The sequence below is a fragment of the Oryza sativa genome, chromosome 9, assembly GCF_034140825.1.
Source record: "Oryza sativa Japonica Group chromosome 9, ASM3414082v1".
Classification (NCBI taxonomy): Eukaryota; Viridiplantae; Streptophyta; class Magnoliopsida; order Poales; family Poaceae; genus Oryza; species Oryza sativa.
The window spans coordinates 18,359,716-18,386,376 of record NC_089043.1 but is presented as its reverse complement, the minus strand read 5'-3'; the positions used below and the strand labels follow the sequence as shown (position 1 = coordinate 18,386,376).

Below are 26,661 nucleotides of genomic sequence, written 5' to 3'. Positions count from 1 at the left end.
TATGGTCATACTCAACAAAAGAGAACATAAGAGGCAACTTCGCTTATACTATGCTGGAAGTTTATAAGATGTGGGAAATCGTTGAGAAGTGCGATAAGTACTCACTAAAAACAAACTTTGTGATCAATGTTTTACACGAAATTGAGTTGTAGGGATGAGATCAAAAGGACCAATGACTTGTTGAGGGTTATGTAAATGCGGAAAAGATCCTCTAAATTAGAGCTAGATCAAATCGAGCCAATTAGATTAAGCGGCTCACATTCCGTCCTTAAACAAATGTTTTTGATAATTTGGAAACTAATAACCTAATTTCAGTTACCTTTGTACATGTTTCCATCAGAGTATTGTATGTAATTTTGCTGGAACTTTTTCATCAGAGCACTATTTGCAGAGGATGTAAATGAACAATGCAATACTTTTAGTGCTACACTTTGGAATAAGTGTAACCTTCACAATAAGGTAATACCCTTCTTTTGATATTAGTAGAAGACGTGAAATGGGATACACATCGTTAGATGACCGACACAATATAGGTTATGTACATCCTCTATGGATCGATGTAGAGGCTGGGTTATTAATCCATTACCTTAGAAAAAAAATGAACAACACAGCACATATATATATATAAACAGAGACTGATCCAAGAGACAAGTAACAAGTTTATATTTACTAAAGCAGTATAGTTCAAAGCTTTCATCACTAGTAAAAAATTGTTTTTTCATGCGGCCAAAAATTGTTATTTGAATGCGGCCGGGTGACCCGCTTGCACGCAGGTGTCCTCGAAAAACATTTTTCAATGCGGGTAACGCAACTGCCTTAGTGTCACGCCCAGAAATTTAGCCTAAAATTTTAGACTATTTTGTGTATTAAATCCATGTCCAGGACTAGCCAGGGTACACAAAACGACAAGTAATAAACAGATCCAAACGTAAATAAAGCGTAAAATACTTATAGAAGAGGCACTTAGTCCTCACACCAGAACGAAAGCAGCAGCAGCGAAAAAAGGCGATCCTAGCGGGGCTTCAGCTCCACTCCATAGGCAAAACTCAACTGGGGTCTGAGCCTTGGTCTTCTAACTTCGTCTTCAGCTCAGAAGCACTACACTTCTGAAAAGGGGGAATAATAGCAAGGCTGAGTACAATCGCCGTACTCAGTAAGCCACACCAATGATGCAGATGTGCAAGGGGATACAAGGACGGTTTGTGGCTATTTGCATAAAGGCAGTTGTAAAACATTTTATTGAGCAAAACAATAAAACTGTTGAGTAATTAAGGTAATATTAAATCTCCACTGATCAACGCTACACCACGTTGAACAGGCCCAACCAACCCACCTGAACTATAGTGCATTGGGTCAATTTATTAAGGATGAGACTAATCACGGGTCTGGTCGATTGCCCATAACCGCGGGCACGGCTATTAGAATAGTTTTACTCTGGCCAGAGGTGCACAACTGTACCCACAAGACACGATCCACCGGCATGTCACCGTATTATCATGTGCCCATGATGAACACGTCACCACGTCGAGTGATTGTGACAAGACCCTTCATATAATTCTCCCCTAACCATCCACACCACGCTAAGGTTTTACCCCCACTCCTCGCAAGGCAGCGGGCAGTCCCCTCGTGCGCCGCGGTAAATCTGGCAGCTGAACAACTGGACACCCCGGTTGACCCAACTCCATCACGCCCACCCTCGCCACCGGTGCCTAGGAAAGGGTTGAGCTATACTTCAGATCAAGCAGTTACCCACTCCCGCTTGTGGTAAGCACTGTAAGTCTTCCAGGGTTTCCCGTGAACCAGTCCTTAATTGCCATGGGTGCGACTCGCAAAACCATGCACCCACAGCCCACCATTCAGTCGCATTTTAGATGGATAATTATAACCAATGCAACATGGTCGGGTATCTCGAGCACGCAGCTCGTCATGATACTAACAGTTCTAAAACTGTAATTATCTCATCAACTGAGCTAGTAGTAATTAAGCATGGCTAAGCAAACAGTTCTAGCTGTGTCACATAAGTAACACGAGCTAGTCGATTTATTAACCAAGGTTGACAAAGGACATATATCAAATAATATGGCACAAGCGAGCAGATAGGTAAACCCTGATCCCATGTAATTAGCAAAACAATGCATGTTTATTTGCGAACGATAAAATATTTGTAAATTGGGATCAACATGCTCAAGGGGAATGTGTGACTTGCCTTGCTTCTTCACTTTGATCTTCCGAACTCTTCTCCTTTGCGACCGCGGACTTCCGAAACAACGGATTCTACATGCTGGCACGCAAACGAGGAAAAACTCTAATAAAAACCAAGAAAACAGTACATAATAAGTAAACAAAGAATTTCTAGAATTAATTATCGATTTATGACGCAATTATTAATTGTTTTCTCAAGGGAAAAGGCACTGCTGACGTCATCAAAGGGGAAAGGCGCGCCGACAGGCGGGCCCCACACATCAGCGGGACTAGGGGAGGGCGCACGGTGGACACGGTCCACCGCGGCCGGGGCGGCACCGTGGACTGAGACCACAGGTGGTCCACGGGCGGCCACAAGGCAGGGCGCCTAGAGCACGGGCACGGCTCAGAGCCAGCCCAGCCGAGACACGACGCGCTGCGGCGCACGATCACCGGCGGCGAGTGGTGGCGTGAGAGGGCGCACGAAGGGTGGCGGAAAGGAGAGGAGGAAGGGGATGCTCACCAAGCGGCACGGCACCGGACGGAGGCGAGATAGCGGCGGCGCTCCCCGGGGCGAGGACGACGGCGACGCTCCAACGGCGGCCGACGGGCGACGAGTGACGGCCGGGGACCAGAACGACCTGGGGAGTGCGGTGGAATGGTTAGGGAAAAGGGAGGAGGCGCGAGGTGGCGGGAAAACTCGGCCGGAAGCCGGCGACGAGGGGAGGAGCTCACCTCTCAAAGCAGGGAGGATGGGCACCGGCGACGGGGAGCTCGTTTGAGGGGATGCCAGGCTCCCTATCGTCGCCGCGATGCTACCGGAGGAGGACGCGAGGCCGGAGGTCGCTCAGAGCGGCGGCGAGGGATGGCCGGAGGCGGTAGAGATGGTGGCGGCTCGGGTTGGCAGTGGAGGTGGAGTTTCAGTGGTGAAGGGGGAAAACGGATCGGTGGCCGGGCTTGCCCACGCGGCGGAGAAGCTGGCGATGTTGGCGGCGCGAAGCGGCGACGGCTATGGTGGCGGTGGTGCGCGGCTGGAGTTGGCGACGGTGGAGGAAAGAGATGGTGCGCGTGGCGGCAGCGTTTCGGCTATGGATTGGGGAAGAGGAGCGGTGGACGGGGTGCGGCAAGGCATGGCGATGCCGACGGCGGTGTTTGCGTGGCGCGGCGGCGACGGGAGCGGCTGTGGCGACCGGCTGGAGCTCGACGGCAAGCGGCGGCGCACGGCTCGGCGTGGGGAGAGCGCGGGGGCGCGCGGCGGGCTCGGGAAAGGAGGGGAAACGAGAGAGGAAGGCCGGGGGAGGGTTTTTATAGCTCCGGGAGGGGAAATCGTGGCCGGGATGGGCGGCAACGGCCGGCGTGGTGGAGTGGCGACGTGGCACGTGGCGGGGGCAAACCGGCGCTGATTTTCATTGGGAGAGTGGGGGAAAAGGTGGAGGAGGTGGTGGGGAACCGATTTTACTCGGTTTTGGAGCAGGGGTGCGAGCGGGAAGGCGCCGGATTCGACGGGGCGTGGGCGGCAACGGCCGGCCATGGTGGCTTCGGCCTGGGAAGCCGAAGGTAGAGGAAGGGCCTGACAGGTGGGGTCGCCGGGCCCACCTATCGGGGAGGGAGAGAGGGAGGAGAGCTAGGGGGTTATTTAGACTTTGCGCTAGGGGAAGTCGATCGGGCCGAGAAGGGAGGGGTCGGCCCGAGAGGGAAGGAGAGAGGGGCGAGCGGGCCAAGGAGGGGGAAAAGATCTTGGGCCGAAAATGGCCCAAGGAGGAAGGGGAGATTTAACTTTGGTTTTCTATTTATTTTAATTGATTAAATGAACTTTGTGCCATTAAAATTACTTCTTGAGCTCCGAAAATTCACGGAAAATTCCGGAGAGTACATTAGGGCACAGAGAATATTACAAAATATTCTCGGCCAATGGTTTTTAAAGGAAATTTTAATTTCCTCCATAATTTCACCAGATTAAATTGATTTAACTTTTATTTAATTCCTAGAAAATGCATTATTAAATGATTTTTAATCCCGAACGAAAATCGGGGCGTTACACTTAGAAAACGGGATTTTCGCGTGCGGTCACCTATGCCGACCGCACGCGAAAATAGTTTCAGCGGGAAAAAAATCCCAAAGAATAAAATCGCCCCCGAAACCCTAGCTCCATAATTCTCTTGAAAGCTTGGCTGCTACTGTCGTCATCGTCGTCGCAGCTGCCACCACCACCATCGTTGTTGCAACCGTCACCGCCGCCGTCGTCGTCGCAGCTGCCATGCTGCCATCATTGTCGTCATCGCGCCGCCGCCATCGTTCTTGAGGACGGGGGCAGCAGATCCGCCTACTGGCCGTTCGCTCCCCCCACCATCGGCGGAGCTGACAACTGCCTGAGTCCACCGCCACCACTCCCAAGGTTGGGGGTGCTAGATCCGCGTATCGGCTACCGCCTGCCCTAAGGCTGTCGTCTCCGCGTGAGTGGCTTCTGCCTCCGTCTTAGTCGCCGGTGGTGGAGAAGAGAAGGGGAGAGGGAAGGGGAAGAGGTGGAGAGAAGGAGTAGAGAAAAAGGAGCGGAGAAATCCCATCGGAGGAGGGGTGGTGGCCGCTCACTCCTGCCGCTTGAGCCTACCACCGCTGCTCTCGAGGACAGGGCGGTGGATCTGACCATGGGGCCCACTTGCTCTCTAAGCTGGCCGCATGGCTCCTAAATCACCCTCGGAAAACGATTTTATGCAGACGAGAACAGTTATGACCTGTCTGCAACCTATAGGGTTCTCATGCAGAAAAATCGTATTTTAAGTAGTGTATGGCCTTAGCAATGTAAACCCAAAGTAACATACACCTATATGGTGGTGGACAGATTGAGTGGAATCAGTCTCTACAGGACTGCCAAAACTTATTTCAAATCTGACCCTTTTGCTCAACTCCAAATCGTGTGGCGCTGAATTTAGACACCTCAGCGCCAAATAGCATGGCGCTGAATGTACGTTGGCACGCTGACTTAGTCTTCCATCCACCGTGGCACAGCATTCAGCGCCAACTGACGTGGTGCTGAGGTGTCTAAGTTCAGCACCACATGATTTGGCGTTGAGCAAAAGGGTTAGATTTGAAATAGCTTTTGGCAGCGGTTTATTTGTAAAAATAGTTTTTTTTTGTAAAGAGTCAAATTGTCAAAATTTGTGCCAATGAAGTATTAACTGTTCACCGATCCGTTTGCAGATTTTTCTCATCTGAAAAAGAAAAAAAAAAGAAAAGGTAGAGAGAGATGTTGGCGAGTAACATTCGGGAGCCGCCAAGTACACCAAAGTACTAGTCGCAATATCCATTTTCCACCACCTTTAACAGCTTTGACATGCAAAGATATGCGCCCACGGGGCGCAAAATCCGCGTCACCACCGCGCGCGCTACTCTATTTCCTCGTTCGGTCTCCGTAGTGGAAACCTCCTCCGCGTCCGCCGCACCGGCCGGCATCTCGGGCCGGACCTCGCGCCCTTCTCCTTCGCCTCTCACACGTACGCACGCACGTACACCCCGCACAAAAACCCCGAGAATTTCCGTGTCAAATCACATGCGGCCGCGATCCCGATCGACGCCTACGACGACACATCATAGTTTTTTAACCGGCGACTCCACTGCCACTACCCCATCGATCGATCCATGATCCATCGCCGTCGCGTCGCAGAAATTCTCACACACGGACGGTCACACGTCCGTCCGATCGGTCGATCAGTGCGCGCGCCGCGCGGTGCACGCAATTAGCTAGCGAGCGACAAGACGACGTACGGGTTAATTAACCCAGCAAATATTCTAACATGGACTAATCATATCAATTCGTGTCGACTAGTCGATCATTCGCAGGGGAGACGTACGGAGAAGCCGTATAGGGCTGAGTTCTTTCCCGAGTCATCTCGATCGTATTCTACGTACAATTTTTTTTAAACTACTAAACGATACCCCATAAAAAAATACTAAACGATATGTTTTTTTTAAAAAAGTTTATGTACGAAAATTATTTAAAAAATCATATTAATCTATTTTTTAAAAAATAAATAATACTTAATTAACTATAAGAAAATACGTTGCTCCGTTTGCGTGTGTCGAAGGTGACCTCACCTCTCGAGCACAGCCTACATCGACTCCGAGACGTCCAAATGGGAGGGAGGCATATATTCTCAGCCCAAGCCAGTGGCTGGCTCTAGCTGGTAGGGGCGAATCTACATTAGTATGAGCGGTGTCAGGCGACACCAACGACTTTCGGTAAAATCTATAGCGGAACTGCTTATCTATATACTATAATACTATGATCTAAGCATAATTAACATACTCCTCCATCCCACAATATAAGGGATTTTCAGTTTTTGCTTACAACGTTTGACCACTCGTCTTATTCAATTTTTTTTTGCAAATATAAAAAACGAAAAGTTGTGCTTAAAGTACCGTAGATAATAAAGTAACTCACAAATAAAATAATTAATAATTTCAAAAAATTTTGAATAATACGAGTGATCAAACGTTGTAAGTAAAAACTCAAAATCCCTTATATTATGGACGGAGGGAGTACTACTGCTTGCTGGCGGTGCTTGCTCCGGCCACCGCGCCTAGCTAGCTGTGGAGCACATAACATGCACGTCGGCCTCTGCCGCGTACGTAGTATCTTCTCCTCCCCTGTATACTGCAAAACGCTCCCTTCCAACGCCTCACCTCCCTCTCGCCGTCGCCGTCGCCGTCCTCCTCGTTGTCGTTGTCGTCGTCTTCCTTTGACTCCCCTTATAATACAAGGAGAGCGCGCGCCCATTGCATCCATTTGCTTCCATCCCCCATCCCCCGCGCCTTTTTAGTTTGGACTCCGTCGCTCGCTCGCTTGCTTCGGGCGGCGGCGAGGTGACGATGCCGCGTGCGGCGGTCGGCGTGGTCGTCGCGTTGTTGTGGTGCGCCGCGCTGATCGGTGGCGGCGCGGGTGCGGGGCAGGACCTCGCGGCGGACACGGCGGCGCTGCTTGCGTTCCGGGACGCGGTCGGCCCGCGGCTGCCGTGGGCGTCGTCGTCGTCCTCGCCGTGCGGGTGGCGCGGCGTCCGGTGCGACGCCGGCGGTGGGCGTGTCGTCGCGCTGCAGCTCCCCGGCGCGAAGCTGGTAGGGAGGGTGCCGACGGGGACGGTGGGAAACCTGACGGCGCTGCGGACGCTGTCGCTGCGCTCCAACGCGCTCTCCGGCGGGATCCCGGTGGACATCGGCAACTGCGGGGAGCTCCGGGCACTCTACCTGCAGGGAAACCAGCTCGCCGGCGAGGTGCCGGAGGGGTTCTTCTCGCTTCTGTTGCTACAGCGGCTCGACCTCTCGCGCAACCGCATCACGGGGAGCATCTCGCCGGAGTTCAACAAGCTCCGGCGGCTCGCCACTCTCTACTTGGAGAACAACGGCCTCAATGGCACCCTCCCCGCCGATCTTGATCTCCCGAAGCTTCAACTCTTCAACGTGTCCAACAACGACCAGCTCACCGGCGCCGTGCCGGCGTCGCTCGCCGGGAAGCCGGCGAGCGCCTTCAGTGGGACAGGACTCTGCGGTGGCCCTCTAAGCCCGTGTACAAACACTTCGCCGCCATCGCCGTCGCCGTCGCCGTCGCCGCCGATTCCGCCGCCTCCGGCAGCTTCTCAAGATAGCAAGAGCAGCAAGCTCTCCGGTGGTGCAATCGCCGGCATCGCTGTCGGCGCCGCGGCGGCGTTGTTGGTGGCGCTCGCGGTGATCGTCCTCCTCTGTTTCAAGCGTGGGAGGAGAAAGGAAGGGAGACCAGCCGACGTCGACGAGGACGCGTCCCCGGTGTCGGTCACGGTGGCGAGGACGGACAAGGTCGAAGTGAAGCGGTCGCGGTCGCGCCCGTCGCAGCAGACGACGACGGCGAGCGGCGCCAAGAAGCTGGTGTTCGTCGGCGGCGAGCCGGACGTGCCCTACGACCTGGACACGCTGCTGCACGCGTCGGCCGAGGTGCTCGGGAAGGGCTGGCTCGGCACGACGTACCGCGCCACGCTCGAGGGCGGCGCCGCCGTGGTGGCCGTCAAGCGGCTCAGGGAGGCGCCCATCGCGGAGAGGGAGTTCCGTGACAGCGTGGCCGAGCTCGCCGCGCTCCGCCACGAGAACCTCGCGCCGCTCCGCGCCTACTTCTACAGCAGGGACGAGAAGCTCCTCGTCTCGGACTTCGTCGGCGCCGGAGCCCTCTCCTCCCTCCTCCACGGCGGCGGCGGCGCCGTGCGCCGCGCGCGCCTCGGCTTCACGTCGCGGGCGCGCATCGCGCTGGCGGCGGCGCGCGGCGTCGCGTTCATCCACGGCGCCGGCTCGTCCCACGGCAACATCAAGTCGTCGAACATCGTCGTCAACCGCACGCACGACGGCGCCTACGTGACCGACCACGGCCTCGCCCAGCTCCTCGGCGCCGCCGTGCCGCTGAAGCGGGTGACCGGCTACCGCGCGCCGGAGGTGAGCGACCTGCGCAGGGCGTCGCGGGAGGCGGACGTGTACAGCTTCGGCGTGGTGCTCCTCGAGATGCTCACGGGGAGGCCGCCGGCGAACGCGGTGCCGGGGTTCGACGGCGTCGACCTGCCGCAGTGGGTGCGCGCGGTGGTGCATGAGGAGTGGACGGCCGAGGTGTTCGACGCCAGCATCGCCGACGAGGCGCACGCGGAAGAGGAGATGATGCGGCTGCTAAAGCTCGCCGTCGAATGCACCGAGCAGCGGCCGGAGCGGCGGCCCACCATGGCCGAGGTGGCGGCGAGGATCGAGCACATCGTCGACACCGTCATCCGGAACGCCGACGTGGACGATTTCGACAGCGTTTCTCAGTAGTTTCAGTGACATTTTCTTTCTTTTTTTTCAGTTCATTGGTCCCAAAAATTGTAAAATTCAAAATTCTTCGTCATGATCATAGTTCATACCTCACAGAATTGATTTATTTCTTACCCTACTTTGCCTTCTGCTTATTAGTGTTTGGTGAATTCGGGTACATCTTGCTCATCGTCATGCTACCGATAGTTACAACCTGCACACGGTTTGGAACTGAAACTAAATTATACAAGTATTTGAAAACTATTTGGGAAATCACCAACTCACATGATTTCCAACTCCCAACAATCTGAAGAAGAGACTTTTTCTAAACGCGGGCTTATCTTGACATGGTCAGTGAGTCAATTCAGGCTGTTCGTCAGCAGCCTAAGATAACGGCTTGAAGACTTCAAAACTAGACTCGGTACTAAGAAATCAGAAGTGTCACCGTCCTGGTTGAGTACAGCTTTGCTGACCGGAGAAGGATGGCGAAATGAGAACGCAGATTACGGGTCGCAAAATTTGTTGATGGTTCAGTTGCCGGAAATGTGACAGATGGTGGCTAGAGGACTAGAGTAAACGCGGCAAATGTAGACACCAGCGAGATTTGTTGATGAAGCAGCTTAGAATAATTCTAGTTGGGTGAAGAACTCGAATTCTGCTTCACAATTTATATGGTGTAGCCGTGTAGGTTCAGAGCATATACGATGCCACTTTTATCCAAAAAAGTTCAAAGTAGTGGTCATCAAATTTGTATGTCAATGTGTTTTACATTAATATTTTGGAATGTATGTGCAGAGCTTAGATAGGTGTAGCTACATGCCTATTGTGGCTGTGTATATTTTTCGGGATGTAGAGGCCGTGTTTTATTTAATCTATTATTAAAAAAAGCTACATGCCTATTAGCTCCATTGTTGAGCTTATGCTTATGTATATAAGCCAAAATTTAAATTTTAAAACTTAGATTTAGAGTTGATTTTTTGAATTTTCCTCATAGTTTATTTTAAAATATTTTCTTTTAAATCGCTAAGGACACGTATATAAAAGTTTCACCAACAATTTTTTTTGTTGCTAATAAGCTGTACCAATAAGCGTAATCAAAAGCAAAAATATGAGGCTATATATCTGTTAGGCAGGACTGTACTAAATTCTCAAATAAAATAAATACGTACATTTTGCCTCCCTCAACTATAGCCTCGGACCCTCAGGCCGATTCGCAACGGTCAACCACAAACCAGACATGAGGACTCCCTCAACTATAAAAAATGGCTCATTTTGCCTTCTCAAGGGGTTTGGATGGTAGTTATGTCCTACGGCCAACGTGACACATACCCAGCCTTACCTAACGTGGTGCCTATGTAGAGCATACGTGTAATTGCAATCAACAAATAATAATAATAATAATACTAGTAGTAGTAGTAGATACTAAAAGAATTTATGGGACAGACAACTCTCTTTCTTTTCTTCCCCTCGCTCTGTAGGGCTGAGCTCGAGCTCAATCACCACCGCATGCTGGTGTCCCCTCCACCCTCTGTCTCATGCTCCATGCCACTGAGCCCCAAGTGCGCCTCTCCATCTAGCTCCATGACGACGATGGCTCCGAGCTCCATGTTAGTGGTGGCAGGAAGCAAGGAGAGAGGATATGTCTAGAGGGATCACTGGAGCAGCATTTTATTGTGGTTGTTCGTCCGCCTAAGCGGCTCGTCCCTGCCAGCCCGCTGATCTAGAGGGACAACCTATAACTATCTTTCCTTCCCGACGGCGGCCATGAGATGGGGCTTACATCACCGACATTACCACAACTATCTTTCCATCTCAACGGTGGCCACGCGATGGGGCTCGACACCACCACATTTAGCACTGTCGCCTTAGGGTGGTTGTGGCTCAATGGGGAGGAAGGGGGAAGAGGGGAGGGTGGTTGTGGCAACGAGGGCTTGGAGCCCTCGAGTGTGTATCATCGTGAAGGTTTTGCAGGAACAGCTAGAGTACACCGTCCGTCAACCTCAACCACCAGCACCACTACTTCTGTTTGCACTTGATCTCCGTTCTTTTCCTCCTGCCCAAGCCCCCAGGAAGACCAGCGAGGGGTTCTGACTATGCTAAACCAACAGAGCCACCGGGTCCACAGGGCGAAGACGGCAGTTGGCGGATTGGAAGAGGGTAGTGAGGGTGGAGTGGCCGTCACACTCTAGGCCTCGTCTTGCCGGCACACTCTTTGCCTCGGGCTTCACCTCTCCTTTGTCACCACCTTCTTGGGCTGCCTATCATCGATGAGACTATGAGCAAAGAGATAGGGATGAAGATGGGGCCATTGAGATTTTGTTTTCCTTATTAACTACAATAGCACGTAAAACACATCGTCGGATGAAAACCATGTTAATTTGCCATGTAGAACAAAACAATCATCCCACTCGTGAAGACAAAATGAGTCAATTTTAATAGTTGAGGGAGCCTACAGATAGGTTTCGCGGGTGAGAGATGCGAATTAGATTGGCTATAGTTGAGGGACGTAAGTTGGACGTTTCCCAATAAATGAACTGGGAGAGGGCGGAATAAAATGGGCTTTTTATCAAGAGAGCCCAGCTAAAATGGGTCTCTTGATAAAAAGCCCATTTTATCAAGACAGGTGGCCTACGACGGAACTACCGGTCTGCCAAACTCAGCATGCTACTGCTTGTAAACTGAACGTGCCATTTGCAGACAAGAAATAAGGAATAAGTTCACTTTAGGTCCCTCTATTTGTCGCCCAGTCCGATTTTGTCCCTTGGTCACGAAACCAGTGCAACTAAGGTCTCTCGACGGAAAACCCCAACCACGGAGGCCGTTGCCGACATCTCCCCGCCCGCGGCCACTATCAGCAAGAGCGGCTCCCCACCGAGGCCACCGCCGACATCTCCCTGTCCATGGCCACCATCAGCGAGAGCAGCTCCCTGTCGAGGCCGCCACCAACATCTCCCCTCCCGCAGCCGACAAGGAGGAGAGCGGCTCCCGGCCCTTGGCGCCCTTCTTGCCGCCAGCTTGCTCCGGCCGCCAGCCATTGACCGCTCCAGCGCTACCCGCCCTGCTATACCGGCCGACCACTCCGGCTGCCACCCGTCATTCTCCACTGACCGGGGAGAGAGAGAGAGGTTGACCGTAAAGATCGACCCCACTATTTTTTTATTATTATGTATGTGAAGCTGACATGTGGGTCCCACTGTTTTAATTATTTTTCCGAGATTGAATTACCATGTAAGCGCCATGTCAATACCACGTATGACGAAGACCTAGTCAAGGGAGCCACATCAGCAAAATCTGGGTATAATACTGCCGAGGGATCTCGTTTAAACGATTTCGTAAGTTGGAGGACTCATCGTACTCGGTTTTACGGCTAAGAGACGAAAATTGGACCGGGCGACAAATAGAGAGACCCAAAGTGAACTTATTCGAAGAAAAAACTATTAGGCCTCGTTTGCACGGTCATAATTCCAGCCCATCTATATATGTCGATATGTGTAGGCTGAAAACCAAAATTCTGCCCTGTATGCGTGGATTGGTCGGAGTTAAGTCCCATCCAGAAAGGCCTCAAGGAGCGGGTGGAAATTAAGTGTTGACCTGAGTTGTCACTTATATACTCCTACTATATGCGTGCAATGGTGAAAGCGTGACCAACATAGTTTCCAAGAGTATTTCTTTTAGCCTTCTTTTCTCATAAATGCTTTATCAATTTTAACACGTAAGACTCAACATTGTGCCACAACTTATAAACTTAGTGTAAATTAGTCAATCATGGGGAGGACCCAAGATTTTAAAGTTGGATATTCCTAATGTAAAGGAGCTAAATATTTTTTTTTTTGTGAATTGTCTAATATCTAGCAAAAATTTACTGCCAAAAGCATAATAGCATGTGTGAATTATCGAATTAGGCCACTAGACTAGTGTGAATTGGGCCATTAGAGAAGAGAGACGATGGAGCAAAGCCTAAAAAGATAGGTTTATTTGTTTTTTTATTTGAATGCACCCTTTTTTTTCGTTTTTTCATGCATGTATGTATTCCATATTGTACGTACGGACATACCGATTTTCTTTTGTAAATACTAGTAATAGTCAACATGCATAGCAGTGACGGTAGTGGCATAAGAGGGTGGACAAACTTAAACCAAAGTCATATACGGGAGGATCCATTTTTTAGTGGCGGCCAATTTGGAGTGACATATAAGGAGTTCTCTCAATAAATAAATAGTAGCCCCACATGTTAGTACTCCATCCGTTTTAGGTTATAAGACATTTTGATTTTGGTGAAAGTCAAACTGCCTTAAGTTTGACCAAATTTATAGAAAAAAGTAGTAACATTTTTAACCCAAGACAAATTTATTATGAAAATATATTCAATTATTGATTTGATGAAACTAATTAAATGTTATAAATATTACCCAGCAATGGTGGGAAGGATGTGATCCCCATACTATGCCTTGAGCTCCCTATCCACCTTCTGTAGCGGCACAATGACGGACCAGCCATCGGGACCCATGTGGCATTGACGTTACGCTTATGTGCCAATTCGATCCGAACAAATAAAAAAAACCATGAGGCCCACATGTCAGTTATTGCCACAAAATAATAAAAAAGGTGGGGCCTATGTGGTGGCTTTGAGCTCCAGCCACGCCCAAAGCCACCAATCCCAAGCTGACTGTCGTCGCCACCGTAGGTGCCATGTCAGCTAAAACCGGAGAAAATACCATCGAGAAATCTCGTTTGCACTGGTTTTGTAAGGTGGGGAATGTATTGTATCTGGTTTTGTGGTCCGGGGATGAATTTCAGACTCGGGGACAGATTGAGGGATCTAAAGTGAACTTATTTTAAATTGAAACATAGTCTTAAGTATAAAGTGGACCTTTCCAATCGGACAAATCTTTGGACAAAATCAGATCAGAGAAGGGCCCAATTCGAGGTGGCCCACATAACCTATCACAGGCCCACGACCCATGACGGTCCACTGTTATTGCTCCATCGATGGCGCACACGCCAAAACGGAAGAAAATATACAGTGGACCATATATGTTGTGGAAACTACCGTTAGATCGAGAAATAAATGTTCGAGAATCATCCACGTTATCACGCACAGTAAAATTTTTACTCACGAGTAAATCTGTGAGTAAAATTTTTACTCGTGATGACGTGAACAAATCTCAAGCGTCTATTATTTAATCTAACGGTAGTTTTCAAGTTTCCATCGTGTACGTGGTTTCCACCCCCATATTTTCCCCAAAACGGCGCACACCAAACGCCTCTCCTTGCACGGTTACACACAATGACACGCAAGCACGTTGACACGAAGGCTACATAGCTAGGAGCCTAGGACGACGCAGCGGCGGCGGCGGCAGCGTGCATTGTGCCGGCGACGTCGACGACGAAGCGGTACCTCACGTCGTTCCTCTCGAGGCGGCCGAGGGCGGCGTTGACGGCGTCCATGGCGACCACCTCGACGTCCGCGGCGATGCCGTGCTCGCCGGCGAAGTCCAGCATCGCCTGGCACTCGGCCACGCTGCCCACGCCGTTCCCGGCGACGCGCTTCCCGCCCTCGATGATGGCGTACGCGGGCAGCTGCAGCGGCATCGCCGGCGCGCCCACCACCACCATCTGCCCCTTGGGCTTCAGCAGCGACAGCAGCGGCACCAGCGGGTGCCCCGCGGACACCGTGTCGATGATCCCGTCCATCGTCGCCGCCGCCGCCGCCATTCCCTCGCCGTCGCGGCTCGACAGGAACGCGTCGGCGCCGAGCCGCCCCAGCGCCTCCCCCCGCTTCGCCGGCGACGAGCTGATCACCGTCACCTTCATCCCGAACGCCTTGCCGAACTTGACACCCAGGTGGCCCAGCCCGCCGAGGCCGACCACGCCGAGGTGCTTCCCGGGACCGTTCAGGCCGTACTCCACCATCGGGCTGTACACCGTCACGCCGGCGCACAGCAGCGGCGCCGCGCCGTCCGGCGGCAGGCTCGCCGGGACGCGCACCACGTAGTCCTGCCTCACGACCATGACGTCGGAGAAGCCGCCCTGGGTGGTGGCGCCGCCGTAGTCCGTGCCGTTCGACGTGATCACCATCGTCGGGCAGTAGTTCTCGTACCCCTTGCCGCAGCTGTCGCAGGCGCGGCACGAGTCGACGAAGTAGCCCACGCCCACCGTGTCGCCGGCCTTGAACTTTGTCACGCCGGCGCCGACGCCGGTGACGACGCCGACGATCTCGTGCCCGGGGACGACGGGGTACATGGCGTTGCCCCACTCGTTCTTGATGATGTGCAGGTCGGTGTGGCAGATGCCACAGTAGAGCACCTTGATCGTCACGTCGTCTTCCTGCTGAACCCTGCACCACACATCGCCGTCGCAGAAGTTCAGTGATGGCCATGGCAGGTCGGAACAAGGACGACGACGACGATGACAACGACGATGACGGTGAGCTCGAGACAGAGTTATATACTACCTCCATTCTAAAATGTTTGCTATCTAGGATGGGTCGATCAACGAATAGCCAGATCCTAGACAATATTCATAGATAGCAATATTTTGGGAAAGAGTAAGTAGTAGGTAATTATAACCTTCTTGTGAAGCTGAACGGTGAGAGGTGGCCAGAGGTGTCCCTCGCCGCCCAGCCGAGCGCCGCCGTGCCGTTGTGCTCCATTGATGACGATCGACCACTCCTTGCTAAGCTCTTCTTCCTCAGTAATCGATACTACTAATTGGTTTTGGATTCAGGAATCTGGGCGTGAAACCGGATTAAATAGACATCCAAAGAAGCTAATCTACACAATGGCGACGTCAGACAATACGATTGTATCTCGAGCTACTGTGCCATGTGAACAAATCAAGACCAAGCAATGGCCATTTTATTCTCCCGGTTTTGTACCACTACAACTAGTGTTAGTCAGGAGCTTGATACAGTAGAATACTCCCTCCGTTTTATATATAATAAGTCGTTTAATTTTTTTCTTAACTAAATATGTTTGTCCAAGTTTATAGAAAAATCTAGTAGTATTTTCAACACAAAACAAACATATTATTAAAAATATATTCAATGTTATATTTAATTAAAATGATTTGATATTTGAGATATTGACAAATTATTCTACAAATTCGGTTAAACCTAATAAAGTTTGACTAGAAAAAGGTTAAATGACTTATAATATGAAACCGAGGAAGTAGTACCTAATAGTGTTAGTCATGAGCTTGATACAGTAAAATATACTCCCTCAATTTCTAAATATTTGACACCGTTGACTTTTTAGCATGTCTTTAACCATTCGTCATATTCAAAAACTTTAGAGAAATATGTAAAACTATATATACACATAAAAGTATATTTAACAATGAATTAAATGATAGAAAAAGAATTAATAATTACTTAATTTTTTTTAAAAAAAGACATGTTTAAAAACGAAGGGAGTATCTCCGTAATCAATCGGAGAAAAACAGTCATCACCGACGCGGTCAATATCTCATCTATTTTCTTTGCAACTAGCCCTACTTGCTGCTGTCCTTAGCCGCCGGCTGCTGATCATGAGCCGTACGTTGGCTAGCTTACGGAATAAGCAAAACAACATATTTTAAAAGAAAAGTAATTTGGGAATAAAATTTTTATACGCGTGTTTTTAATGGTCCAAAAGCAAAGACTGAAAAATAAACATCGATGAAAAAACCTTAAAATCAGTCTAAATTTAAAACTGAAAATTTAAATTTTGGCTGATAAGTATAAGCATAAGTGAAAAGATAAGGCTCTTATTCGGCTCGTGCTGCGCTGGATCATGACATTTGACATTATCCAATGGTTTTATGATTACATAAGCTCTTACACATTTAACAGTGAAGGATTACTCCTAGCAGATTTTTTCCGGAGATGGTGACACTCAAAAGTTCAGAAGTTCTGCAACTCTGACCCAAGAAACTTTGAATTAAGCAGCATTCACTGTTGATGATATGATGCGCAGTAACATATGCAATGACGACTTATCAGCGATAAATCAAAACGCTTTCAGTCATTGTTTCCGGACAAAGCCAGTCGTGACTACTACTTCATTAATTATAGGAATAAATTAAATATTTCAAAAATAAACTTATAAATAGTAGCAATAAATAACTTAAAATAAATTATCGGTGCAGTAACGTGAAGAATTTTTTTATCAGAGAATATGGTTTTAAAGGTGCAGAACAAATAATTTCTGATAATAATCCGATAAACTAACTAAAAAATAGAGAATAATACGGTAAAGTGGCTTAAAAGAACATGGCACCATTTAACTGACCAAACCTGTCCTGCCACTCAAAAAGAAGAAAACTCATTAGCACATGATTAACTATTATAAAATTAAAAAATAGATTTATTTGATTTTTTTAAACAACTTCTGCATAGAAACTTTTTGTAAAAAAATACACAATTTAACTTTGAAAAACGTGTTAACGGAAAATGAGAAACTTTTTGTAAAAAAAATACACAATTTAACTGTTTGAAAAACGTGTTAACGGAAAATGAGAAAGATGAAGTTTAAAGTTGAGAAAAAGAAATGGGCCTAAAGAAAGAGAAAGTAGGACATATTATGGCATTTTAATATCCAAAATGGAAAGGGAACGTGATCATGACTAATAACCTATCCTATAAAAAAAAGTTCATCAAAAGATTGAGCAATATGAGCAACTTACACTTAAACAATGTGGCCTATCATCGTTTCTTAATAAGTACAATTAACTAGCATGACTAATTAAAATTAGGGGTGAAAACGTACAGAAATTTTCTAGATCTCCTGGTGTTTTCGGTTTGCGCCAACCATTTTAGTTGGTATAAGTAATTGTCGGTGTCGGAAATGGAAACAGTAATATCTTCTGGAAATGGTAGCAGAAATAGGATGGAGATTTTTCCGTCCGTTTTGTCGGTAACCATATTTGTCAAGTAATTTCCGTTAAAATTCCAAAAGTTCCTCGACGGTACAACTAGCACAACCTATCGAAAGCCCATGAATGAAATAAGCCTAGTAGGCTTGCAGAGGAAAGGGAAGTGGTCAGAGGAAAACGTTGTTAACTCTAAGGCATAGCATGTGGACTTTGCTGAACTTTGATTTTCTCAACTTATCGATTTTGAAGTATTGTTGAACTTTGTTTATATTGTTCGTCAAACTTATTATCATATCAATAATCATCATATAACGGTGTTATGTGGAGCGTTATGATGCAAGAATGAAGTTACAAAGTCATCTTCATGCATAGTTAAATGTGTGATTATGCCACACTCCATTGTTTTCAACATGAATTTTCGACTTCCGTCCAATATCGGTAGACCCTGTTCCGATGGTTCCGTTTCCAATATACCAATATTACCGACATCATTACCGTTTTCGGGTCTACCGTTCCGACTCCATTTTAAAGAAAAAGAGATATGAAAATGAAAATGGTAAGGGACTTTCTGATCATTTCCAACTGTTTTCATCCATCGAGAATATAGTTTTAATGGTGCAGAGCAAATAATTCCTTATAATATTCTGATAAAGTAACATAAAAGTAGAGAATAATACGGTGAAGTGGCTCAAAGGAACATGGCACCATTTGGCTGACCAAACCTGTCCTACACTCCTGCTACTCAGTAGTCAGGACAATCTACAAAGGTTAATAATAGTTTAGAGAGTGCTACGCATCGGACGTCCAGAGATTTGCAAATATCCGGACGATGTTGCAATATATGTTAAATAAATGTTGCAATGTTTCATCGCTCGAAAAAAAATGTTTCAACATGAAATCTCCGAATGATGTTTCAATGTATGTTAAATGAATGTTGCAATGTTTTATCACTCGAAAAAAAAAGTTTCAACATGAATTGTTCCTTAATGTTTCATCTTTCATCGAAGAATGTTTCACCGCTTTATTGAAGATGTTTCTATCGAATGCAACACTCAAGAACATCGTATGCAACAAGAAAAACCCAATATGTGGAACATCCAAAGAAACCAAATGCAACATCTAATACTGATTTAAGAAACATCCAGAAAAGACGGATTGCAACATCACGAACACACTATGTGCAACAAAAATACATGTAGTGTGCAACAATTCTCGCTAGCTAGTTCGACGTTACCACAAGCCTCATCACCTTTGCCACCGACCACAGAGCCCTCCTCCCTCTTCACTTCGCATTAAATGAATGTTGCAATGTTTTATCACTCGAAAAAAAAAGTTTCAACATGAATTGTTCCTTGATGTTTCATCTTTCATCGAAGAATGTTTCACCGCTTTATTGAAGATGTTTCTATCGAATGCAACACTCAAGAACATCGTATGCAACAACAAAAACCCAATATGTGGAACATCCAAAGAAACCAAATGCAACATCTAATACTGATTTAAGAAACATCCAGAAAAGACGGATTGCAACATCACGAACACACTATGTGCAACAAAAAGACATGTAGTGTGCAACAATTCTCGCTAGCTAGTTCGACGTTGCCACAAGCCTCATCACCTTTGCCACCGACCACAGAGCCCTCCTCCCTCTTCACTTCGCATGGTAGCAGCAGCGTGCCACGGGATGACCACGACCACCAGCGGTAGCTCACAATGGCGCACCACGAGAGGGAGCTGGTCGACGAGGTGGACGTGGAGGCGAGAGGAGGAGGAGGACGGCAGCGAGCGGCGGCAGCGGCAGCGGCGGGGGAGAGGATGAGGTTGACGTGGTCGTGCCTAGCCATGGCAGTGCTGCTGGTGTGGTGCGCGGTGGTGTTCCACCCGGCGCACGCGCGAGCAGCTGTGGATGGTGCTCGGCGGCCTCGTCCTCCTCGGCACCGCGCTCGTCGCTTGGCTCTCCCTCTTCACCTCTGGCAAGTGCGGCCGCCTCGGAGCCTCTGCGCCGTCCAGGTCGCCGCCGAGAGATAACTACTGTCGAGTGTGGTTGGGGATGAGGAAGAATGAGATAAGGTTGGGGGAAGGTTTTGAGTATGGGTCCCATATACGACCTTCCAGAGTTTCGTCCATATCGGACGTAAGATACAAAGCGTTTTTTAATAGTTTATATACCGAATCATATAGTAACTATAAGTGTGTGGTTAGCTATTTAGAAAGAGAAAGTAGGACAAATTATGGCATTTTTAATATCCAAAGTGGAAAGGGAATGTGATTATGTCCAACCTATCCCATAAAAAAAGTTCATCAAAAGATTCAGCAATATGAGTAACTTAGGGTCTGCGTTTGGGGAAGATTCTAGCTACTGCAGCTTCTCCCAGAATCAGAAACTCTCCAAACAGTTCAGCTTTTGATCCAGATTATAAGAAGCTATAGTTGTAGAATCCATGAAATGAACTATAAACCAGAAGCTGGGAAACCTAGCTTTTCCAGATTCTGATAAGCTAGCTACCAAATAGCTGCTTCTCAGAATCTCAAGCTATCCCAATTCCCAAATAGACCTTAGACTTAAACAATGTGGCCTATCATCATTTCTCAATATGTACAATTAATTAGCTCGACTAATTAATAACCAAGTGATGGAGACATATGCTCCACTTATTTCTTACTCCATTTCGTAGTAGTTTGCACATCACCAAACATTCAAGGCCACTGACACACAACAAGCAAGCTAGGCGGCGCCGGCGCCGTCGACACAAGCAAGCAAGCAAGCCGGCGAGCTTTATATCTTGGCGTCGCCGGAGCCGGCGAGGCTGCTGCCGGCAACGTCGATGACGAAGCGGTAGCGGACATCGTTCTTCTCCAGCCGCTCCATCGCCGTGTTGACGTAGTCCATCTTGATGACCTCCACCTCGGCAGTGATGCCGTGCTCGCCGGCGAAGTCGAGCATGGCCTGGCAGTCCCTGATGCCGCCGACGCAGTTGCCGGTGATGCCCTTCCCTCCGGGCACGATGGCGTACGCCGGCAGCTCCAGCGGCCTGGTCGGCCCGCCGACGAACACCATCTGCGCCATCGGCTTCATCAGCGAGAACAGCGGCGCGATCGGGTGCCAGGCCGACACCGTGTTGAGGATCCCGTCCATGGTGGCCGCCGCCGCCGCCATCTGGCCCGCGTCGCGGCTGACGAGGAACTCGTCGGCGCCGAGGTGCTCCAGTGCCTCCTGCCGCTTCCCCGGCGACGTGCTGATGACGGTGACGCGCATCCCGAACGCCTTGGCGAACTTGACGGCGACGTGGCCGAGCCCGCCGAGGCCGACGACGCCGACGTGCTTCCCCGGCGCGTTCAGGCCGTGGATCACCATCGGGCTGTACACCGTCACGCCGGCGCACAGCAGCGGCGCCGCGCTGTCCAGCGGCAGCCCCGCCGGCACGCGGAGCACGTAGTGCTCGTTGACGACGATGGCGTCGGAGAAGCCGCCCTGGGTGGCCGCGCCGCCGCCGTGGTCGTGGTCGACGCCGTTGCAGGTGGTTACCATCTTGGCGCAGTAGTTCTCGTACCCATTCCCGCAGCACTCGCAGCCGCGGCACGACGCGACGAAGTAGCCCACGCCCACCGTGTCGCCGGCCTTGAACTTGGTCACGCCGGCGCCGACGCCGGTGACGACGCCGACGATCTCGTGGCCGGGGACGACGGGGTACATGGCGTTGCCCCAATCATTCTTGACGATGTGCAGGTCAGTGTGGCAGATGCCGCAGTAGAGCACCTTGATGGTGACGTCATCGTCCTTCTGAGCCCTGAAATTTTTTTTAGTCAGCAGAAGCAGATAAGATTATCCACTAGACAGATTAGCCGCAAAAGTGACAGTTCATAGCCTCATACAGTAGCAAATTGAACACTACTCCAGATTATAGAATATAATTTACTGCCAAATTAATCAAAAAGTGCATAGATCAAGTGAAAGACTATTAAAACTTTCAGATAATGTAAAATAAAGAATCGGCTCTGGTTCTTGACTTGTTTGACTGCTGATTTTTAACTGACTGACACTTGTATTGATCTGACAGCTAAACTATCTCGATCTATCCATTCTCCTAGCTATAGGATCTGAATCTTGAAACAACTCATCCACACAGAAACAGAGAGACAAGGCATCTTCTCCAACTCCAAAAATCATGGCGAAAATTCTCACACGAGAACAAACAAAACGGTGAGAGTTCTCAGTGACAGAGCTCAGAAGCTCACTGACCTCCTGGAGAAGTTGTACGGGGAGAGGACGCCGGAGTCGTCCCTGGCCGCCCAGCCGACAGCCGCCTTGCCATGCTCCTCCATCCCCTGCTCCGCCGCACTCGCCCTCGCCCTCTGCAGGTTTCTCGCCGGCGACGAGGTGGTGATGGTCACGGCGGTCGCAGCAGCAGCAGGTGAAGTGCTGCTGAGTTGCTGAAGAAGAAGCTTGCTGCTGGTGCTGGAGAATGGCAAGCGAGTGATTGCGAGTCCACCGGAGGAAGAGGGGAAGGTGAGACGCGAGGTGGTGTGCGTGCGAAAATGACGTGACATAACAGCTGCTTGGAAAAAATCCTAGCAACATGTAATCGTGGTGCACTGTATGTAGTCCAGTATGGGAGGAGGTGATGGGAACAGGGGATCGAATTCGTGACCTCAACTACTGTCTATTTCCGCCGTCAAATAAAAAACTAACATATTACTCAACATATCTATGTCCAAATTTATTGTATTAGAATGTATCATATCACGTCCAATTCGTCTTTTTTTTTACGGAGGGAGTAGTCTGCAAATGATTGAATGATTTTTTTTTTGAAAGGAGGGCAAAAGTTTTGTCTCGTATATTGATAAAGATGGAGAAAATACAGAGCAACAAAAATATGTATAGGGCTAGTCCAAAGAACTAAATCCATAAAAAGTGAGGTTTAAGTGATATCTCCTAAGATTCCAAACTCTTGAAGGTTTGAGGCTCCTGCTTTGACCTATGCCCGACCTTCCTCCTTGATCTTGGCGAGGATGAATGCCGGTTGACTGATTTTTGTTATCATTGTTCGAGTGTACGGACAAATGAGTTAGCTAATATAAAGTTGGAAATGGATTCGTATAGCTTTTTCGAGAAATTCATATATGTACTTTTTATTAATGAAAACCGTAATGTTTATGAGCCCGTGAAGCATGTCGCATTAATATGCTTTTCCATTCCTTTAAAATAAAGAAAAAAGAAAAGAAGAGTTTCTTTTAAGATGACTCCTTAAAATAACGTGGAGTTCGCTGGTGCTATTGGTTTATGTAATGTTGACTATAAGATTATTAGAAAAAAATATAATTTAGGAGTAAATTATTTCATTTGGATGTCATTAGCGAGATAAAAACCAATAGTTAAAATAAACTATCACGAAAAAAAAACTATTCTAAATTTTGACCACGGCTTATAAGCTGTAGGCAACCGATGGGAGCCTTCTTCAGTTCTTCTCAAAAAAAAAAAAGATATGTTGCCCTTTCAAATTCGCACCTTAATTTGTACTAATACTCCATTCGGTCCAAACATCATGTATCATTGATTGGAAAAGTCTAAATATCGTTCTAACTTTTTGATTGAAAGTCCATCTAGTCTCGTATACTTTTGAAATCGGATATTCAACCCCTGAGCTATACAATATTGTATATCGTTTACGTAACACTCTAAGTATGTTGGTTTTGCAGGGTGGTTTTTATTCTAGATTTGTATGTATGTCGGATGATTTTGACTACATGGTATATGAATTGTTAATATATCTTCAAATCTTCACCAAAATCTTTCGTTTTGAACCCTATTTTTTTGATCTCTTTTTTACAAATGGATCGATGTAAATATAATACTAAGTAATATATCATTATAGAATAGAAATTAATGAACGATGGTTGAGGATATGTAAACAAGCTATATTAGTTATTCAAAACCACTTATTTAAGATTCTAAATACCTAGTCACTATCCAAAACCATTTTAGGGGTAATTTGAATGGTATTATAAAATTTAGGGGTTGAATGTTCGAATTTAAAATTCATGATATTAGACCTATTTCTCTACCAAGTTTAGGGGGTAAAAGATTTTTTTTTTCATCATTGATTAGATGAAACAACACTGATGATGAAAGGCCTCAACTCTGCTGCACATGTGCCGGGCAATAATTATGCCTGTCTGTCTTCGTTGATTACGTTGGATTTATAAGAAAGGATCCAACTCAGCTTTGTTGAGACCAAATACTAAAGGCTAAAGCATGCGAAAACATAAGGACTGAAATGTACTCATCCATCTACTTTTAATAGTCATATTTTCAAATAATAATTTTCTCAGATTTAATGCGTGACTCTCCCTTCTTCCACGCAAGATTGGCTATATGGACATCGAGAAATGTAAATATTAATGAATCGCTTGTTTACGAGAAATGACTAGTAGTATGTTTAAATAGATGATAAGTAAAATTACTTATCTTTGTTTTGTGTACCAAGATGGAGAGAGTAATACGTACGTTTGGGCCCCGAGGGCATGAGCGCAAAACAAACCAAAGCATCGATATATAAGCAAAAGCGACTGTGTCGGCATTGGAATCCATTTGGGTTGGGACGCACGCGACGATTTTTCTTCCGGCTTTGTGGCTGTCCTTCCATGACAGTTGCGTCCGAGTATCTGATCGGGAGGATCAAGACAAAACAGTAGAGTAGATGATAGTTTTTTTTACCGTGTAGAGTATACCTTCGAGATAAACGTATATTTTCTCGCTTTACGTCAGGGCACCTCAAAATAATTAATTTAAGTTTCTTTTCATACTAGTCTATGAAATCGCACATTCGCGCGATCGACTCTAACCATCTCGTTGTATGTTATGTTTATAAAATATATGAATAATATTAGTGAAATGAAGAATTTACCATCAATATAATTGTAGTTCGTACAACTGTAACCACCCTATCTCTCTATGCAAACAAAATGACACACGCTTGGCGGCTGAAGCTTAAAAAAATATAGCTCTTTTTTCCTTGCACATTGTTTGTTAAGTGTTATTACCTCTATTTTTTAATATATAACCACCATTGATTTTTCTACAAACATTTTATCATTTGTTTTATTCAAACCTTTTTTGCAAATAAAAATATTTAATTTATTTAAAAAATATTTGACGATAAATCAAGTCACAATAAAATAAATGATAATTAAAAGAGTTTGAATAAGACAAATTGTCAAAGATATCTTAAAAAAAATTAACGATATCATATATTAAAAAGGAGGTTATACAATTTCGAATTTTAATTGATAATAGAATTGTTAGGTATAATTATACACACGCATTAGAAGAGAAAATCCATGAAATGCCATCGACAAGAACCCTAATCCCAGAAATACCATCGACGAACGTAACTTCCAAGAAATGCCATCATACAAGCCTTTCTCTCCTAGAAATGATATCGCCGTCAATCTGCCGTTGATTGCACACCGTTATAATCGTAAGAATGACCAAATTGCCCTCAATTCAAAATATACCATCCCAATTCACACACTCAAAAAAAATAAAATGGAAAAAACACCACAGCGGCTCCTATATGCGCAGGGCGCGACAGCCCAGCGCGGCATCCTGGCGGCGCGACGTGTGCTGCTCTTCGGCCGACGCAACCAAAAACTAAAATGTAGAGGATACTCTTGCGAATCTGTACATGGTGACCACATTGCCGGAGATGGACGGAATCGGCATCGGTGTAAATGCGGGCGGCGGTGGGTATTAGGCTATAGGTGCAAAAGGAAGTCGAGCTCGGGTTAGGCCTACTTCATACGTGCATGTGTGCTTAGAGCAGGTACAATAGTAGGCTATTAGCCAGCTATAAACATATTTTAATGAGATAAACGATGAGAGAGAAGAGCAGCGGGCTACAGATTTGTAGCCAGCTGCAGAACGGACTCCAAGACGCAATGTGTATATGGCAGGTGTGACCATATATTAATAGTATAGTAAGCAACTATTGTATGAATTGGCTATTAGATTGGCTATAAATGAATTGGAGCTAGTAGTGGGCTATACTATGGAACTTGCTCTTATGGGACTCGAAGATACTCACCAAGTATCTAGCCAAAGCAGTAAGAGCTCCAGCAAGGTCATGGCAATAGAAGGACATGGCGGCGGCGGCGGAAACAACACGATGACGACGCCGGCTTCCCTTAGCCTCCCAGCTGCAAAATGGAAGTGCATGCGAAGCTTCTGAGGTCCTAGGGATGACACCTGCACGGGGAATCGGATGGTGGCTCACTGGAGAAGGAGGATGCCAAGGTGGTGCTCGGCGGCCGGAGTTGGGGAAGACGAAGTCGATCTCCCAGCTTGCTCCACCGATCTTGGTGGTTCTTGGGGCGTTTTGCAGAGGGGGATGAGGCGACCCTTCACGACGCAATGGCTTTGCTCGGGGTGGACGGGTTCGGCCGGGCGACGATGATGCCAAAGCGGCGGCGAAGACCAGTGCGCGCTCCAGAGCACTGTGGGCATGATCGCGTTCCCGTCGATCGGCTGCACGGAACGAGAGCGTGTCAAAAGGTTATTTGCTCAGCATGCATGGTAAGGTGAACAAGGAACGAGAAAGAGATAATGGCGAGCGCGGCTTGACGATGAACGGCAACGCCTCCTTCTCGGCGGCCGACGATGAGGAGGAATTTTGGACTAAGGGTAATTTGGTCAAATTTATGGTTGCAACGGTGTGAATGAACGGTGTGTTGACAGCGATGGCATTTCTGGAAGAAAAATGATTGTACGATGGCATTTTCGGGAAGTTGCGCTTGTTGATGTTATTTCTGGGATTAGGGTGCTTGTCGATGGCATTT

At 47.7% G+C, this 26,661-nt stretch overlaps 3 protein-coding genes and 1 long non-coding RNA gene across 4 annotated transcripts; 1 reads left to right on the top strand and 3 right to left on the bottom strand.

The window, feature by feature from the left end:
- Positions 1 to 560: 560 nt before the first annotated feature.
- LOC107278912 (uncharacterized) lies at positions 561 to 3,780 on the bottom strand. Its single transcript, XR_001539832.3, has 3 exons — positions 2,917 to 3,780; positions 2,705 to 2,822; positions 561 to 2,281 (listed from the first exon to the last, which is right to left on the bottom strand). It is a non-coding gene; the product is annotated as an uncharacterized lncRNA (long non-coding RNA).
- Positions 3,781 to 6,807: 3,027 nt separating this feature from the next.
- On the top strand, positions 6,808 to 9,112 carry LOC4346994 (probable inactive receptor kinase RLK902). Its single transcript, XM_015755287.3, has one exon. The coding sequence runs from the start codon at positions 7,048 to 7,050 to the stop codon at positions 8,992 to 8,994; it is 1,947 nt and encodes a 648-aa protein (XP_015610773.1). The 5' UTR covers positions 6,808 to 7,047; the 3' UTR covers positions 8,995 to 9,112.
- Positions 9,113 to 13,787: 4,675 nt separating this feature from the next.
- LOC4346993 (probable cinnamyl alcohol dehydrogenase 8D) lies at positions 13,788 to 15,776 on the bottom strand. The gene is made up of 2 exons (NM_001419165.1): positions 15,543 to 15,776; positions 13,788 to 15,310 (listed from the first exon to the last, which is right to left on the bottom strand). Exons 1-2 carry the CDS (start codon positions 15,623 to 15,625, stop codon positions 14,305 to 14,307), a joined length of 1,089 nt encoding a protein of 362 aa, NP_001406094.1. The 5' UTR covers positions 15,626 to 15,776; the 3' UTR covers positions 13,788 to 14,304.
- A 4,464-nt stretch (positions 15,777 to 20,240) lies between these two features.
- LOC9269515 (probable cinnamyl alcohol dehydrogenase 8C) lies at positions 20,241 to 22,364 on the bottom strand. The gene is made up of 2 exons (NM_001419168.1): positions 22,067 to 22,364; positions 20,241 to 21,614 (listed from the first exon to the last, which is right to left on the bottom strand). Exons 1-2 carry the CDS (start codon positions 22,147 to 22,149, stop codon positions 20,603 to 20,605), a joined length of 1,095 nt encoding a protein of 364 aa, NP_001406097.1. The 5' UTR covers positions 22,150 to 22,364; the 3' UTR covers positions 20,241 to 20,602.
- Positions 22,365 to 26,661: the final 4,297 nt, after the last annotated feature.